This window comes from Humulus lupulus, chromosome 3 (genome assembly GCF_963169125.1).
Source record: "Humulus lupulus chromosome 3, drHumLupu1.1, whole genome shotgun sequence".
Classification (NCBI taxonomy): domain Eukaryota; kingdom Viridiplantae; phylum Streptophyta; class Magnoliopsida; order Rosales; family Cannabaceae; genus Humulus; species Humulus lupulus.
In genome coordinates, this window is record NC_084795.1 from 117,439,566 (window position 1) to 117,455,419 (window position 15,854).

General features: G+C 39.5%; 1 protein-coding gene across 1 annotated transcript; it reads left to right on the forward strand.

Annotated features, from left to right (window-relative positions):
- The first annotated feature begins 2,070 nt into the window (after positions 1–2,070).
- LOC133821318 (HVA22-like protein c) lies at positions 2,071–3,850 on the forward strand. Its single transcript, XM_062253686.1, has 5 exons — positions 2,071–2,225; positions 2,331–2,357; positions 2,483–2,605; positions 3,236–3,479; positions 3,577–3,850. Exons 1-5 carry the CDS (start codon positions 2,155–2,157, stop codon positions 3,646–3,648), a joined length of 537 nt encoding a protein of 178 aa, XP_062109670.1. The 5' UTR covers positions 2,071–2,154; the 3' UTR covers positions 3,649–3,850.
- The last annotated feature ends 12,004 nt before the right edge of the window (positions 3,851–15,854 follow it).

Genomic DNA, 15,854 nt, shown 5'->3' on the forward strand with positions numbered 1-15,854 from the left:
TCAACAATTTCAACACACCTCACACTCAAACAAATATTTCCTACAATAAAAATTTAAACATTAGTAAATATATGGTAATTGAGTTGATCCTAAAATAATATAATTAACAAAAATATACTTTAAAAAACCATTACCTAAATAATTTTCAAAATTATGTAAGCAATAATATTTTAATATAAAAAATTATGTAAACAACATTATTATAAATAAAATAATACAAATAATACCCTAAAACCGAAATATACATTAAAAAAATCAAGTTTTAGTGATCAAAACATGTTTTAAAAAATGAAAATGCCTTCTAATCCTATATAAACTTTAAAAAATATTACAAAAAACTTTGAAAATAACCATATAAACATACATTGAAACCCCCATTAAACCCACTCAATATTTCTTCATTTTTACACTAAAACTTCAAAATAAATCAAAATTAAGTATATTTACATGATTTCAAGCTTTAATATACAAGAAAATGAGAAACAAAAAACAAAAAAAAATGGACAAAATGGGGCTTACCCGTGGCTTGGGGACGGTGGTGGAGCGTCGTGCCTCTCTCTGTGAAAATAGAAAATGCAATATGAGGGGGAAGAGTAGAGTCTTGGGTTGATGAAGGAGGAGGTAAAGCTTTTCTCCGCGGTTCTATACTCAATACCGTAGAGAAAAGTGCACTTTTCTCCGCAGTTTTGGGTATAAAACCACAGAGAAAAGTGTCCCACTTCAAACTTTTCACTGCGTTTTTTTTAAACCGCAATAAAGTAGGGCGCAGACATTAAATATAATATTTTCGACTCTTTCAAACATTTTCTCTGCACTTTTTGTTTATTGTTGAAAAAAACCATAGAGAAAACCTATATTTGTAGTGGTGACAAGAAAAAATAATTTATTTTCCTACAGATGACGTCAATTACTCGATCAAAAAAGTTGTCCTGTGATTCCATTCCATATTTAGGATTGAATCAAGAAATTGAATTTCGAGGATCGAATCACCAATGTCTTCAATGATAACGAAATGAAAAAAAAATCTAATGGGGAAACATGCACAAAGCCACTTTGATGCTTAAGTTAGAAAGGATTCTCGACAAATCAACAACATGAAAGTAAGTGTGAGAATGAATCAATGCAAAGTCCCTTTTATTGAGTGCTATTTATTGATTTCTAAAAGTTTATTAAGATAAAAAAAATTAAAAAATTATTGGGATTGATCTACGTCAGCAGTCAAAAGGCGACAAAATTGTCAATTTAAGTGAGATCTGTTGAGGTATAAACCTACCAACCCTTGGCGGGCTTTTTTCTAGCAAGATTGAGAGAGCTTAGAACCTTTTTTATAGCAAGGATTGAGTGAGGTTGGAACCTTTTTCAATACGAGCTTCTTCTAGTATGCAGCTAATTATTAATAATCACAAAAAATTATTAATACAAACATTTTATTTAAAAAACAAGAATGTATTTGTCTCCAACAGAAAGTCTCTCATTATGCCTTAAAAATAAAAATAGCATTTGGTAAGGCCGAGTAGGGAGCTTCAGTTTCCCATTGATCAAATTTTGTTTGTTCTATAAGTAATTGTTAACATTTATATTTGTTTCAACTCTAAATCATTTATTTAATTTATATGCGATATCTTAAACGAGCTAGTTTTTTTTTAAGAAAAATTTATAACAGGCCATGGAGATGCAGAAAAAGATGGTGGAATTGGTAGAATTAAATCCATTTTTCATTGAAGACACAATTAAAGAAAAATTAATAGATTATCAGCTTTAATTTTTTTCAGGAATGGGCTAGTGATTGTTTTGTCTTCTTTAAGTTTTTTTTTTTTAAAAGGGATTTTTCTTTTTTAAGTTGAACCATAATGATTGATGTGTGTGACAGACTGTGAGTGACATTTTGGCTATGATACTGGGAATGAATGTCTTGTTATTTGTTGGCAACCACAACCACAGAAGATAAAGTTAAATGGAAATCGGTGCCTCTTTTCTCGTGTAGTGATTCTCCTGTAAATTATAGTCCTTAAAGAGGCCCCCATAGTCAACTTTTCACATTAACCCTTTCCTTTTCAGGTCTCTTTTTTAAACACACTCATTTCAAACCCCAAAAGCCTTTTAAAAAGGCCAGTGAAACTACTCTACTAAGAAGAATCTCTATACCAAAACAAAATGGGTTCTGGCTCTGGGAATAGTGAAAACTTTCTCCAAGTTGTCCTCAAGAACTTTGATGTTCTTGCTTTGTATGTCTTCAACTTATAGTTATTAGCTATACCAACTACATTTTGATTCTTTTATTTTTGAGTTTTTTTAAGTTGGTTATATGTTAATTTGTTTCTCATTTGCAGGCCTCTAGTCTCTCTTCTTTATCCTTTGTAAGTGTTCTACACTCACACACACACAATATGGCATCTCTATTTTTCTTGACAACTTTTATCAATGTGTTTGTTAACTTAATTAGTTTTAAGAAGTGCGCTGATTGTTTCCTTCTTATTCTGAGGTATGCTTCAATTAAGGCCATAGAGACCAAGTCTCGTACTGATGATCAGCAATGGCTTACTTACTGGGTTCTCTATTCTATGATCACACTCTTTGAGCTCACTTTTGCCAAACTCATAGAATGGTGAGTTTGTTTACTTTTGAGTGAGATTATTTCATAAGTTCCCTTTAGGGCTTAATTAATAGCATTTAGTAAAATATGGGCACTTTCTTAAAATGTTAGCTTTAGACATAAAGTTAAATCTTACGAAACAAGCCCTTTATGTGTGTGTGTAATGTCTCGGTTTAGTTATTTAATAGTGTGGAATAAATCCTTATAAAATGGAGAGAATCTTAGTCCTGTAACGTTGTTGGTACAAGTTATAAAAAATATATATATATAATTAAGCAGAACAAAACAGCTGGATGAGATTTTCATATCTCAACTTCATGTTAGGTTAGGGACATATGAAAGGTCTGTTAAGTTTATGATGATGGGATAATTTTTTAATAACCCTTATTTATTAGTAATGCTGGGGCTCGGACAAACTTCTTTTTCCTTTTCTTCGAGATTCTAAAATGTTTGGACTGTTTCAAAAAATAAAAAGTCTAAAAATGCTGCAACATGACCCAATTTGAACTCATAGTAAAAGATTTGTTAAAAAAAATAGGAAATGAAAGGTTGAAGATACTTATTTGAGAGGACTGGTATTTTAAGCATGCAAAAGCATTTTGTGACAAAAGTTTAATTTTTTGTCGTCTAAATTCATGTCAGGTTCCCCATTTGGCCTTATGCTAAGCTAATTTTGATGTGTTGGTTGGTGTTCCCACAATTTAATGGGGCAGCATATGTTTACAAGCACTACATTAGACCATACTATATGAACCCACAAGCTGCTCAAATTTGGTATTTGCCACGAAAAAAGAACATTTTTCGAAAGCAAGATGACATCTTAACTGCTGCTGAAAAGTATATTGAACAGCATGGAACTGAAGAGTTTGAAAGGCTTATTACCAAGGTATGTATAAATAAATATATTATATACTTTCATGTTATTATTATTATTTTTATGTTGAACTAGTTAGGCTCTTCTATAATTTGATTTTAAATTGCAGGCTGACAGAGAAGCAAGAACAAGGAGAAACAACAACAATTACACGATCTTTGATGATGATTATATGTATTGAGTTGCAGTTAGTTTATGGTTTTATTATTATTATCATCATATTATTATATTATGTTTGCCTCTATTCTGTTCTAATGTAGTTTTTCATCAACTGGTATTTAGGCTTCTTTCCTTTTTATGACTATGAGTCTTCCATTACATGGGTTGGCTTTGTTTAAACTGTTTGGAGTATGAAAGTATTGAAACTCCTTTATTAGTCTCAAGTGGTGGTTAATGTGCCATATTTTTACAGCTATTCCAATATTTTACAATCTCATAAAGGGTGTCTAAAAAAGGACTAGACAGATTTTTTTTACTTTTTTTTTTGGTCTTCCTTTCAAATAATAATAATAGACCATGTTACCGCGGAGCCTGCCAAAGCATGAAAAAGTAAAGTGAGAAACAAAAAGCTTCCATTCTCAGCTAGACTAGAAGGGTGTAGGCCGAAAGTATAATTTTGATTTAATTTATACATTATATAAAATCAAAATTTTGGAGTAGCTTGTAAGTGGTTCCGCCAACTGTAATAATATAAAATACACAATAGTTTTTGAAAGAGAGGCTAGGCTTTCATCTGCCATATGTACAATCCATCCCATACACATTTGCACGGGTTTGTGAAATTAAACGAGGAAGATTTGGTGGATTCTCTTGCGATTAGTGATGCACACAGGGCAGGGAATTAGCGGGGAGTGCTCCCCCCGTCCCCATTTATATTTCTAATCCCCGTCCCTGCCCCATCCCCGCTTATTCCCCGTCGAGGACGGGGTGGAGAATTGCCTATTGGGGCGGGTAACCCATTTATTTAAAAATTGAAATATTAAAATAAAAATCGTAAATTATTTGTAAATTAAAATATTACACAATATTTATTATTTAAAATATTAAACACTATCCTAAATAAAATTTAAAATATTAAAAAATTAATTACTATACTACAAAAACAGATAAAGAAAGATATAAAATACATATAAAATATTACAAAAATATATACAAATTTAAACGGTGCCTCGTCGAGACGGGAAGTACTATCCCCGCCCCGCCCCATTTAACATTCGGGGATTGAAAGTTATCCCTGTCCCCGCCTCGTTCCCCATTTAGACGGGGATTCCCCGCCCCATTAGGGGCGGGTCCCCGCGGGGCCCCGTCCCCATGGGAAAAATGTGCATCCCTACTTGCGATATCGATTAATAGTTGGGTAAATGACTCAATCAACAGCTGTTGATTTATTATTATATTTGTTGACATTATCTTAACTCTGTGATTTGAAAATTTATAATGTGTTAGAGAGAATATCCCACGTAAAAAGTGGGTGGGTACATTCAACAATACATAAGAGCTTGATTTACTCTATTTATCATTAATTCGTTTTGAGATGGAACATGTGCTTCTTATCATACGCGATCCATATCCAAAACCAGTCAAAAGAAAAAAGAGCCAAAACAGAACTTGATTCTGAAATAGTGAGCCACCTACGATCAAGTCATCTTGAGGAGATCTTAAAAAGAATATCCTCACATGAAAAATGTGTGAATATATTTAATAATACATAAAAACATGAGTTAAGAGTGTATAATATTATATTATTGTTGCATTAATTTGTGACTATCAACTTCTCTATTAGAACCAAACGTTTTCTTGAAAGAAGTAAAAATGCTTTATTTATGATAATTGACATGTAAAATAGTACATCAGCTGGTTACATATAACTAGTAAAAAGTTGTTGCCAAAAGAGGAGGAAACAACTCAACTAATATCCAAGAAATAAAATAAAAATCAACTAAATAAAATAAAATACTATATAATTTAATACACCCCTCAAGATGGACTGTATAAGTTTATTAAGCTCATTTTGGATATTAACTCCTGAAATTGACTTGGAAATAAACCTTTGGTTAATACATTAGCTAAGTTTTGTTTGGAAGAAACATGAAGAAGCTTTAATTTGCCAAGTTGGATATTTTCTCGAACCACATGACAATCAATTTTTGCATGTTTGGTGCACTCATGGAAAACTGGATTCTCAGATGTATGTATTGCATCAGTGTTGTCACAAAATAAAGTAGCAAGTCATTGATTAGCAATGGAGAAATATTTGAGGACAGCTTGAAGCCAAGTTATCTCGCAAGTTGTATTGGCCATTGCTCTATACCTAGCCTCAACACAAGATCTTGAGACAGTAGTCTGTTTCTTTGATTTTGAAGAAATACGAGAATTACCAAGGAAAATGCAATATCCATAAATTGATCTTCTTGTGTCAACACATGAACCCCAATCAGTATCAGTAAAAAAAATTAACTGTGGGTTGTTTGGGAAGCTTGTTTCAGCAAAAGTTGTAAGGTGAGTGTTTGAAGAATAAGGATAGAAAAGACCTTGACCAATAGTTCTTTTAAGGTACAGAAGAAGGCGTTTAGCAACTTTGCGATAAGGAACCCTTGGCTCATGTAAAAATTGGCTTAGCCAATTGACAGAGAAGGAGATATCCAGCCTTGTGATTGTTAGATAAATCAATTTTCCTATCATGATGTGATAACTAGTAGCATCAGATACAAGAGGGCCTTCATCTTTACTGAGTTTAATGTTGGGATCCATTGGTGTTGAGCCTGGTTTGGTTCCCAAATAACCTGTTACTGAGTTTAATGTTGGGCTCCATTGGTTTTAAGACTGGTTTGGCTCCCAAATAACATGTTTCAGTAATTAACTGTAAAGTAAAAGGTCTTTGAGATACAAATGTTCCTTTGTTAGATCTAGAAATTTCTAAACCAAGGAAAAAAATGCAAAAGGCCTAAGTCTTTAAATTTGAATCAAGAGTCAAGAGATAATTTGAATTGGGAGATGACATCCATATTATTACTAGCTATTATAATTTCATCAACATAAACCAAAATGGCTAAGAAAATGCTTGATTTTTGTTGAATGAATAAAGAGTGGTCAGATGGTGATTATTTGAATCCATCTTGAAGATGAATTTTGCTGAGTTTAGAGTTCCATTGTCGAGAGGCTTGTTTTAAGCCATATAGGTATTTCTTCAATTTACAAACCGGATTTGAAGGAAGAGTCTTTTGTGGTTGATATCGTTTAGGAATTGTCATATAAACATGTTCATCTAAGTCACCATGAAAAAAGACATTATTTATATCCATTTGATGTAAAAACCAATTGTTAGTAGAAGCAAGAGCTAAGAGAACTTTGAGAGTATTAAATTTAGCTATTGGAGCATATGTTTCAAAGAAATATACTCCCTGTTGTTGATTAAAACCTAGTTCTACTAATCTAGCTTTGTAATGATCAATTTGACCATTGGATTTATATTTAATTCTATAAATCCATTTACTACCTATGGTGTGGCAGCCATGAGGAAGAGAAACAACTTCCCGAGTGTTGTTAGCTTCTAACGCAACAAGTTCTTCATTCAAGATTGCCATTCTGGTATGTGAGAGGCTTTCGAAAAATGTTTTGGTTCTTCAAGCTTTTGAGTAGCAAGAACGACAACCCTGTAAGATGGATAAAACTTGTTATAAGAAATATATGAGTCAAGAGGATGATTAGTAGTGACTTTGGCAGGGACATATCCACATAATTAATCATCAAGGTGAGTTGGTTTGTGAGATATGCGACCAGCTCTCTTGATGTTTTGAGGTGCAGAAGCAGTTGGGTCATCCAAAGATATGTTGCAATCTGGACCTGTTTTAGACAAAGAAATAGGACATGGAAAATTTTTACTAGAAAAGAATTTGTGGACTGCATTAGTAGATAAACTATTAGAAGAAGGAAATACATCTTCATAGAAATTAACATCTCTTGAATGAAAAATTTGATTTGTCTCTATATGAAACATTGTATAAGTTTTCATACCATTAGGATATCCTATAAAGACACAAGCTCTAGAACGAGCTGAAAATTTGTGCCTAGTTGAATCAAGATGCATATGTAGCAAATGATATGAAGTTTTGAATTCCAATAATTTTGAGGCAGTTCTATTAATTAAGTACATGGAAGTGTGTACTATATAACTCCAATATTGTAGAGGTATATGTGACTAAAATGCTAATGCTCTAGCCACATTTAATATATTTTGATGTTTGTGTTCAAAAACTGAGTTTCGTTGTGGAAGATCAACACAAGAATTGTAATGAACAATGCCATTAGAAGAATAAAAAGTAGTCATATTTAATTCAGAAGCATTGTCGGATCGAACAACTTTGATATTGATAGAGAATTGTGTGTTAGTTAGAGTAAAAAAGTTTGGAATAATGATTTGAACCTCAGTTTTGGCTTTTAGCATGTCTACCCAAGTATATCTAATACTATCATCAACTATTGTTAGAAAAATTTTGTGTCCTTGAATAGATAATGTGTTAAACGGTCCCCATATGCCAAGATGTATAAGATCTAAAGGATTGACAGCAATGTATTTATTAAATGTAAAAGGTAGCCTTTTTTGTTTTGCAAAATGACATACATAACAAGGAATATTATGAGACAAAGTAGATGAAAAATGAAGATTTTCATGCAAATGAGAAGATATTGACATAGAGGGATATCCAAGGCATGAATGCCAAGGATTACGAATAAAATGAGTATTACAAGCTAAAGTCGAATGCAAATGTACTGACCTTGTATCAAGGATGTAAAGATTTCTAAATTTATTGGCCATCCCAATCTTCAAAGTTCGAGAATGTTCCTGAAGAAAGCATTGAGTTTGTGTAAATATGATGGAATAATTGGTGTTTTTAATAAAATAATTATTTGATAACAAATTAAAACCAAACTGAGGAACATATAGGATATTGTTAAGACAAATATGGCTATTTATGTGGACAGTACCTGATTTTTCAATTTTGTATCTTGAACCATTAGGTAAATTGAGATATTGAGCAAATATATGATCATCAAAATAAGAAAATGAGTTTATATTATGAAAAATATGGTGAGTGGCACCACTGTCAATAATCCATATTGTAGAGTTAATGTAATGCCCTAAAATCCCTAATGTGGAAGCCAAAAATCCACCAAATAAAAACTCTTTAGTCCCTGGTTGGAACATAGGGATAAAGGTCACTTATTCATGCTATTGGGCTCGAGCCTGTAGGCCTTGTTGAATACAGGAGATCATCTCCTGAGAAACAACACATTATGAGCCACAAGGTTTGGCCCTACTAAGCTAAGGGGCCACAATGAATACTGCAAGAGGATAGGTGCACAAGGCCCTCACATAGTGAGGTTCGACGTGCCCGCGCAAGGCTGACATGCTCACGGGTCAAGATGCACTCATACGCGTAAACGCTGCCAAAGACGCCCGGGACATACACCCGCGGATGCTCAATATTCCACGCTTATAAAAGACCCAAAGAACGCACTTAGAACCCCATACGCCTACACTCTCATTGGGTCCTCGGGCCATCAGGCACGCGCCCCCAACGAGGCCCTCATGCGCGCGCCCCCAGCGAGGCCATCAGTAGCGCGCCCCCAGCGAGGCCATCAGCCGCGCGCCCCCAGCGAGGCCCTCATGCGCGCGCGCCCCTAGCGAGGCCCGTAGGCCACCATCTTCTCGGGAGGCCGTTGCACCATCACGTCACTAGTCTGGATCCATGCCGCAAGGAGACAAGTATAGCTAGGCCCTTCGCCACTAGGAGCCTTGCAAGGCACGGCTAGCGCATGGGTCATTACCACCTTGCATCTATGCCTTGCAAATGAGGGTCACATGGCATTGATCTCATGAGGTACGGAGTCCACTGACAAACTGAAAGGAGTTAGAGTACGGACATAGTACCCACGTCAGATAAGTAGTGGAGGTACGAACAAAGTACCATCTGTTGTCCTCACCAGCCACTCCTCTGACACCCGTACCAGGCAGGTAGTGGAGGCATGACCAGGTACAGGAGGTGAGATTCTCCCATGATCTCTGACCTTGTACCAGAGCCGACACCACTACCCCTGGAACCACTCTCCTGTTAGTGTACTTGTGTACCATCTGGTCCCCTGGACCACCATGTACCCAGGGCCATTAGAGCCTACTATAAAATGAACCCCACTTCCACAGAGAAGGGGGTTGGAAAATTCATTGTATGCAGAGGCTATTGAGAAATATACCAAGGCTTGCTCCATTGTTGATCTGTGTTTACTTTTCCTTAAAGTTTATTCTTAGTTCTTATATAAACATCACCTGACTTACCTTTGAGTTTTCCGATCTAATTTCGTTGACGAGATTTCACCGTCAATAGTTTGGCGTCGTCTGTGGGAAGAATAAGCATCAAGCCAGTGTTCTTCCATCATTTCCAACAAAGAAAGATTCTAAGACATTCAAAACGCCTATGGAAAATACAAGAGGTTGAGGTTCGCCGACACGAAGTAGAGCGGAGGCCTTCCAAGAAAGACCCCCCTCTGCCCGAGCATGGAGGTGGACCGGAAGAACCTCTTCCCCCAGAGGAGGAGAGGGAAGCATCGTCCCCAGCTACCCAGCCCGATGAAGGTCATTCAGAGCCACTAGTGTATCCACTTAACCGGCCTCAGCTGACCCCACGCTCAAGCCACCAGGACCCCGGTCCCTCGACGCACTGGCCAAGCAAGGGTCCCGGGGTACGCTCGGTAAGTTCCAGCTCAAGGACGCGCTTCTACAAGGATGAGATTCACGAGTTGCATAAAAATACTAGGAGGCTGGAAACCATGATAGAGAACATGCAGAAGGTTTTAAACAACCTACGGCAAGGGAAGTCAAGCATACCCCTCCCAAAGCGTAAAGGGAAGGAGCATGAAAAAGGGGAAAACACTGTCCCCATAGACGATGGGGGAACCCAACTTTCCGCCAGTAAAACCCCCCAGGCAAAGTACCATGGGGGACATAGGCCAACGAAATGTCCCCAGGAGCATAGGAAGAGAGAAGGTGATGGTCATAAGAACGAGGCCGAAGTCCCCTCAAAAGGGGCACCCCCTGGCCTAAGAAAAGAGCTCCATGGGGAGAGGTCAGAAGTAAGAGACGTACCCCCCGCGGTTCCACCGAGGGACACAACCAAGGCAAGGGATCAGCCTGAGAACCCGAAAAATTCCTTATGCAAAAAGTGGAGGGGACTAGACACCAAAATGCGAAGCCCTCAATGCAAGATCACCACTGCACTTGGGGGGCACATGGATGACGGAGAATTTGACCGTGATTCACCCTTCACAAGGGAGCCTCGCATGACTCCGTACGAGGGTACTACAGACCCAAAATATCACTTAGACTCCTTCAATAACTTGATGAGGTTAAGGGGGGTCAACAGCAGAGCAAAATGTCATTGCTTCGTCGTTACTCTTAAAGGAGTGGCGTACAAGTGGTTCAGGAGGTTAAGGCCAGGAACAATCACGTCATGGCAATAATTCTCTGATGAATTTCTTTAGCAACACCATGCAGCGTGTGACTACGTCATGCCAACTACCAGCCTTGCTAACATCAAACAAGGCGAGAATGAAAGTTTGAAGGACTACATCCATAGGTTCAGTATAGAAGCAACAAAGGTGGGAGATTTAACCAAAGCGGAGCTCAAGATGGCTATTACAGCTGGAGTTCGTCCAGGAAGCAAGTTATGGAGTAACATGCTCAAAAGAGAAGTTTCAGATTTGGACGACTTCGAGAGAGAGAGCACAGAGGTACATACGTGTGGAAGAGGGCCATAAGAACTTCCATGTCGAAGAAAGCGAACCTTCCTCCAGTGGCCATACTACCAATATGTCTGGGGATTCCATATAGAAGGGGGGCATCATGCTAGAGGGGTCGTTGACCAAGTTGGAGATCGAACGAAGACCATCTAGCCATGAAAGTCCCCACCCGAGGGGAGATCACCTCAAAAGCAGACGCTTGAGAAAAGGGTCTCCAAAGTAGACGCTAGCAAAAAGGGTCTCATAAGTAGACGCCTCCAAAAAGGGTCTCCAAAGTAGACGCCACCAAAAGGGGTCTCCAAAGTAGACACCTCCAAAAAGGGTCTCCAAAGTAGACACCTCCAAAAAGGGTCTCCAAAGTAGACACCTCCAAAAAGGGTCTCCAAAGTAGACGCCTCCAAAAAGGGTCTCCAAAGTAGATGCCACCAAAAAGGGTCTCCAAAGTAGACGCTTGCAAAAAGGGTCTCAAAAGTAGACGCTATCCAAAAGGGTCTCAAAGTAGACGCTTCCGAAATGGGTCTCAAAGAAGACGCTTGCAAAAAGGGTCTCAAAGAAGACGCTTGCAAAAATAGTACTATGCCTAATGACGAGAAGGACGCTTCTCGCAAGATATAATAAGAGCACGCGAAGATATATAAAAGGATAACTAGAACCCAAGGGGTCAATATATCCTTATAGGTGCAACCAAGGTGCACCAAAGAGAGACCTATAGAACCCCCTTTCGCGTGGGTTCCAAAGGACCTCGAGCATGATGAATACCAAAAAAAAAAAAATAGGGATAATAAAAAGGAAGAGAAGAGTCTACAAGAATGACTAAAGGCCTCCCTATAGACTGGGGGGGCAAGTGTGGATGCCAAAAATCCACCAAATAAAAACATTTTAGTCCCTGGTTGGAACATAGGGATAAAGGTCACTTATTCATGCTATTGGGCTCGAGCCTGTAGGCCTTGTTGAATACAGGAGATCATCTCCTGAGAAACAACACATTATGAGCCACAAGGTTTGGCCCTGCTAAACTAAGGGGCCACAATGAATACTGCAAGAGGATAGGTGCACAAGGCCCTCACATAGTGAGGTCCGACGTGCCCGCGCAAGGCTGACATGCTCACGGGTCAAGATGCACTCATACGCGTAAACGCTGCCAAAGACGCCTGGGACATACACCCATGGATGCTCAATATTCCACGCTTATAAAGGACCCAAAGAACGCACTTAGACCCCCATACGCCTACACTCTCATTGGGTCCTCTGGCCATCAGGCATGCACCCCCGAGCGAGGCCATCAGGCACACGCCATCAGCGAGGCCCTCATGCGCGCGCCCCCAGCGAGGCCCTCCTGCACGCGTGCCCCCTAGCGAGGCCATCAGGCACGTGCCACCAGCGAGGTCCTCATGTGCGCGCCCCCAGCGAGGCCATCAGCAGCGCGCCCCCAGCGAGGCCCTCATGCGCGCGTGCCCCCTAGCGAGGCCATCCGGCACGCGCCACCAGCGAGGCCCTCCATGCGCGCGCCCCCAGCGAGGCCCGTAGGCCACCATCTTCTTGGGAGGTTGTTGCACCATCACGTCACTAGTCTGGATCCATGCCGCAAGGAGACAAGTATAGCTAGGCCCTTCGTCACTAGGAGCCTTGCAAGGCACGGCCAGCGCATGGGTCATTACCACCTCGCATCTATGGCTTGCAAATGAGGGTCACATGGCATTGATCTCATGAGGTACGGAGTCCACTGACGAACTGAAAGGAGTTAGAGTACGGACATAGTACCCACGTCAGATAAGTAGTGGAGGTACGAACAAAGTACCATCTGTTGTCCTCATCAGCCACTCCTCTGACACCCGTACCAGGCAGGTAGTGGAGGCATGACCAGGTACAGGAGGTGAGATTCTCCCATGATCTCTGACCTTATACCAGAGCCGACACCACTACCCTTGGAACCACTCTCCTGTTAGTGTACTTGTGTACCATCTGGTCCCCTGGACCACCATGTACCCAGGGCCATTAGAGCCTACTATAAAATGAACCCCACTTCCACAGAGAAGGTGGTTGGAAAATTCATTGTATGCAGAGGCTATTGAGAAATATACCAAGGCTTGCTCCATTGTTGATCTGTGTTTACTTTTCCTTAAAGTTTATTCTTAGTTCTTATATAAACATCACCTGACTTACCTTTGAGTTTTCCGATCTAATTTCGTTAACGAGATTTCACCGTCAACACCTAATAAGGTTTAGGACCTTGATTAGGAGGCCGGGAGGGCCATAGTTGATTTATTATGTTATTAAATAATTATATGCATGTTTATGTGAATTTTAATATAATATGATGATAAATTCATGCATATGGGTCCACATTCTATTATAAGGGCATTTTGGTAATTTGGCACGTCGAGGGTGTAATTGTGTAATTTCTTCCATGTGGGTGAATTATGAATAATACCACATTATATGTGGATTTTTTTCGAGCCATTTGGCATGAGACGTTCTTTGAATGCAAATTTTTGTTCTCGTCATAACACGGTTAATTTCGGGGCTCGGGGTGATTTGAGGATTAGAACATTGCCTGAAATTAAAGGGTAATGGGATATGATTTATTGGCATTCGAGAATATTGAGAATAACGGGAATTGAGTGCGTTAATTATGATTAACGAGATAGGCAGGAAAGGACGATTTTTGCCCTTGGTGGTCGGTAAGGCTTTTATTTAGGCACGAGGGAATTTAGGTCTTTTCACCCTAAGCTTATAATTAGCCATTAGAAGGTTGTAGAAGCTGAAACCAAAACAGAGCCTTTTCCTCCCCTTCTCACGATCATCATCCTTCTTCTTCTTCCTTTGGAATTTTGGAGCTAAGTTTGAGGATTCAAGTGTGGGAATCAAGGCTTGAGGTTCTAGACATTGGTTCATCCATTGAAGAGGACTCAATTCAAGCTTGAGGTAAGAATTTAGCCATGAAACTTTGAATATAATCTGTTTTTCTAATAAGTTTTCAGTAGAGAAATTTGAGGGGATTAGTTGAGAATCAATGGAGGTTTTTGAGCAAGTTTTCTTTTGTTTTGATGAGGTTGTGGTATGAATGAATTTTTGGGGTTGATTGGTATGTTTGAGGTTGGTTTGGAAGCTTAGTTTTCAGGGGAAGTCACAGGGGAGAAGACCAGAAAAAAAATCTGGTCTGTAGGTGACGCCCCAGAGACACTTCTGGCGCCCCAGCACTAGGCAAGGCAGAGAGTGGGAGTCTCTCTGACTTGGGGCAGCACCCCAGTGCTAGCTAGCAGCACCCCAGCGCAAGGTCATTCTCAGCAAGGCATATTTTTAGGGTTCGGGATGACATTGGTGTAACGACCCGAATTTGCTAATCAGGCTTAGGGCCCTGATTAGTGTACCTGGAGGGCAATAAGTGGCTTAATATGCTTATATGTGGATTTATATGTATATATGATTGTGATGCATGTTTAGTTAAGTTAAATACACATGTGGACCCCATCTGGATATTAGGGGTATAAATGTGATAAATGTTATATATGTGATATGTCTGTGCAGCACGATCCGAGACAGTCCTGGGGAGCGCTTAGCCAGAGAGTCACAACGGGGTTGAGATTCGGACTCGGGGTGAGTCGAGGGGTAATTTGGGTACTAGGTTTTATGGGATTATAGGGACATGAAAATAAATATTTGGAGATATATTTGAGGATAGAATGTCTAGGCGGGAATACTGGGGAAAAATTTACCATTTTGACCTCGGGGACGTTTTGGTACCCCGAGCCTTGAGGTAACCCTTTAGATTTAAGTCAAATAAAATAAAAAGGGGAATTACTTAGAAACTCTAGGGGAACCGACTTACTCTCTTTTCTTTCAGCTGAGGATAGTTTTATCTCTTCCTTTCTCATTCATTCTCTAAGATAAACACAAGGGAAACTTAAGGGAAATTAACTTAAAGCTAAGGGACTTCAGCTGGGGAAATCTAAGGGAACTCAAAGCTTGAAGATTGAAGCTGAGGGGGGACTGGTTCAGAAGCTTAGTTCAGCAAGAGGTAAGTTCTAGCTATTAAGGTTTGGTCTTGAATTTCTGCTGGTTTTGTGGATTGCATGTTAGTCAAGATTGGTTTACTTATTGAGAATTTTGGCTGAGTTTTGAAGTAGGATTCAATGGGGTTTTGGTGCTGTTTCTATGCTGAAATAATTGTGTTAGTTATCTGGGTTTAATAGATGAGTTTTGGGTGAATTGGCTTAAGGAAAGGTGTGGAAAATGGTGGAAAAATTCTTGGTTTGGAGGTGAGAGCCGCGACCCTAGGAGGGGTGCGCCGCGGCACGTGTGCGCGCGTGGCCATGGGAGGCCGAGAAGCTCATGCACGCCGCGGCGCTTGGTGGGCGCGCTGCGGCCCGTGTGGGGGTCATTGTGGTGCTAGCCTCTGTTTCGTGGATAGCCGCGACTCTTGTGGGTGGGGTCGCGGCCCTTAGTGCCAATCTGAGTTTTTAAGGGTATTTAGGCTTGGGAACTTAATGGGTAAGGCTCGGGATGGATTTTATCACTCGAATTGATAGAATTCAAGGTCCCGGAAGTTAGGGTTATGGCTCGAAGTTATTTATTGGATTAGAATTTGGTGGA

Coding starts and splice junctions, on each gene's coding strand:
- LOC133821318 (XM_062253686.1), top strand. CDS start 2,155: ATGGGTTCTGGCTCTGGGAATAGTGAAAACTTTCTCCAAGTTGTCCTC. Junction 2,226..2,330: donor AACTTTGATGTTCTTGCTTT/GTATGTCTTCAA, acceptor TCTCATTTGCAG/GCCTCTAGTCTCTCTTCTTT. Junction 3,480..3,576: donor TTGAAAGGCTTATTACCAAG/GTATGTATAAAT, acceptor TTTAAATTGCAG/GCTGACAGAGAAGCAAGAAC.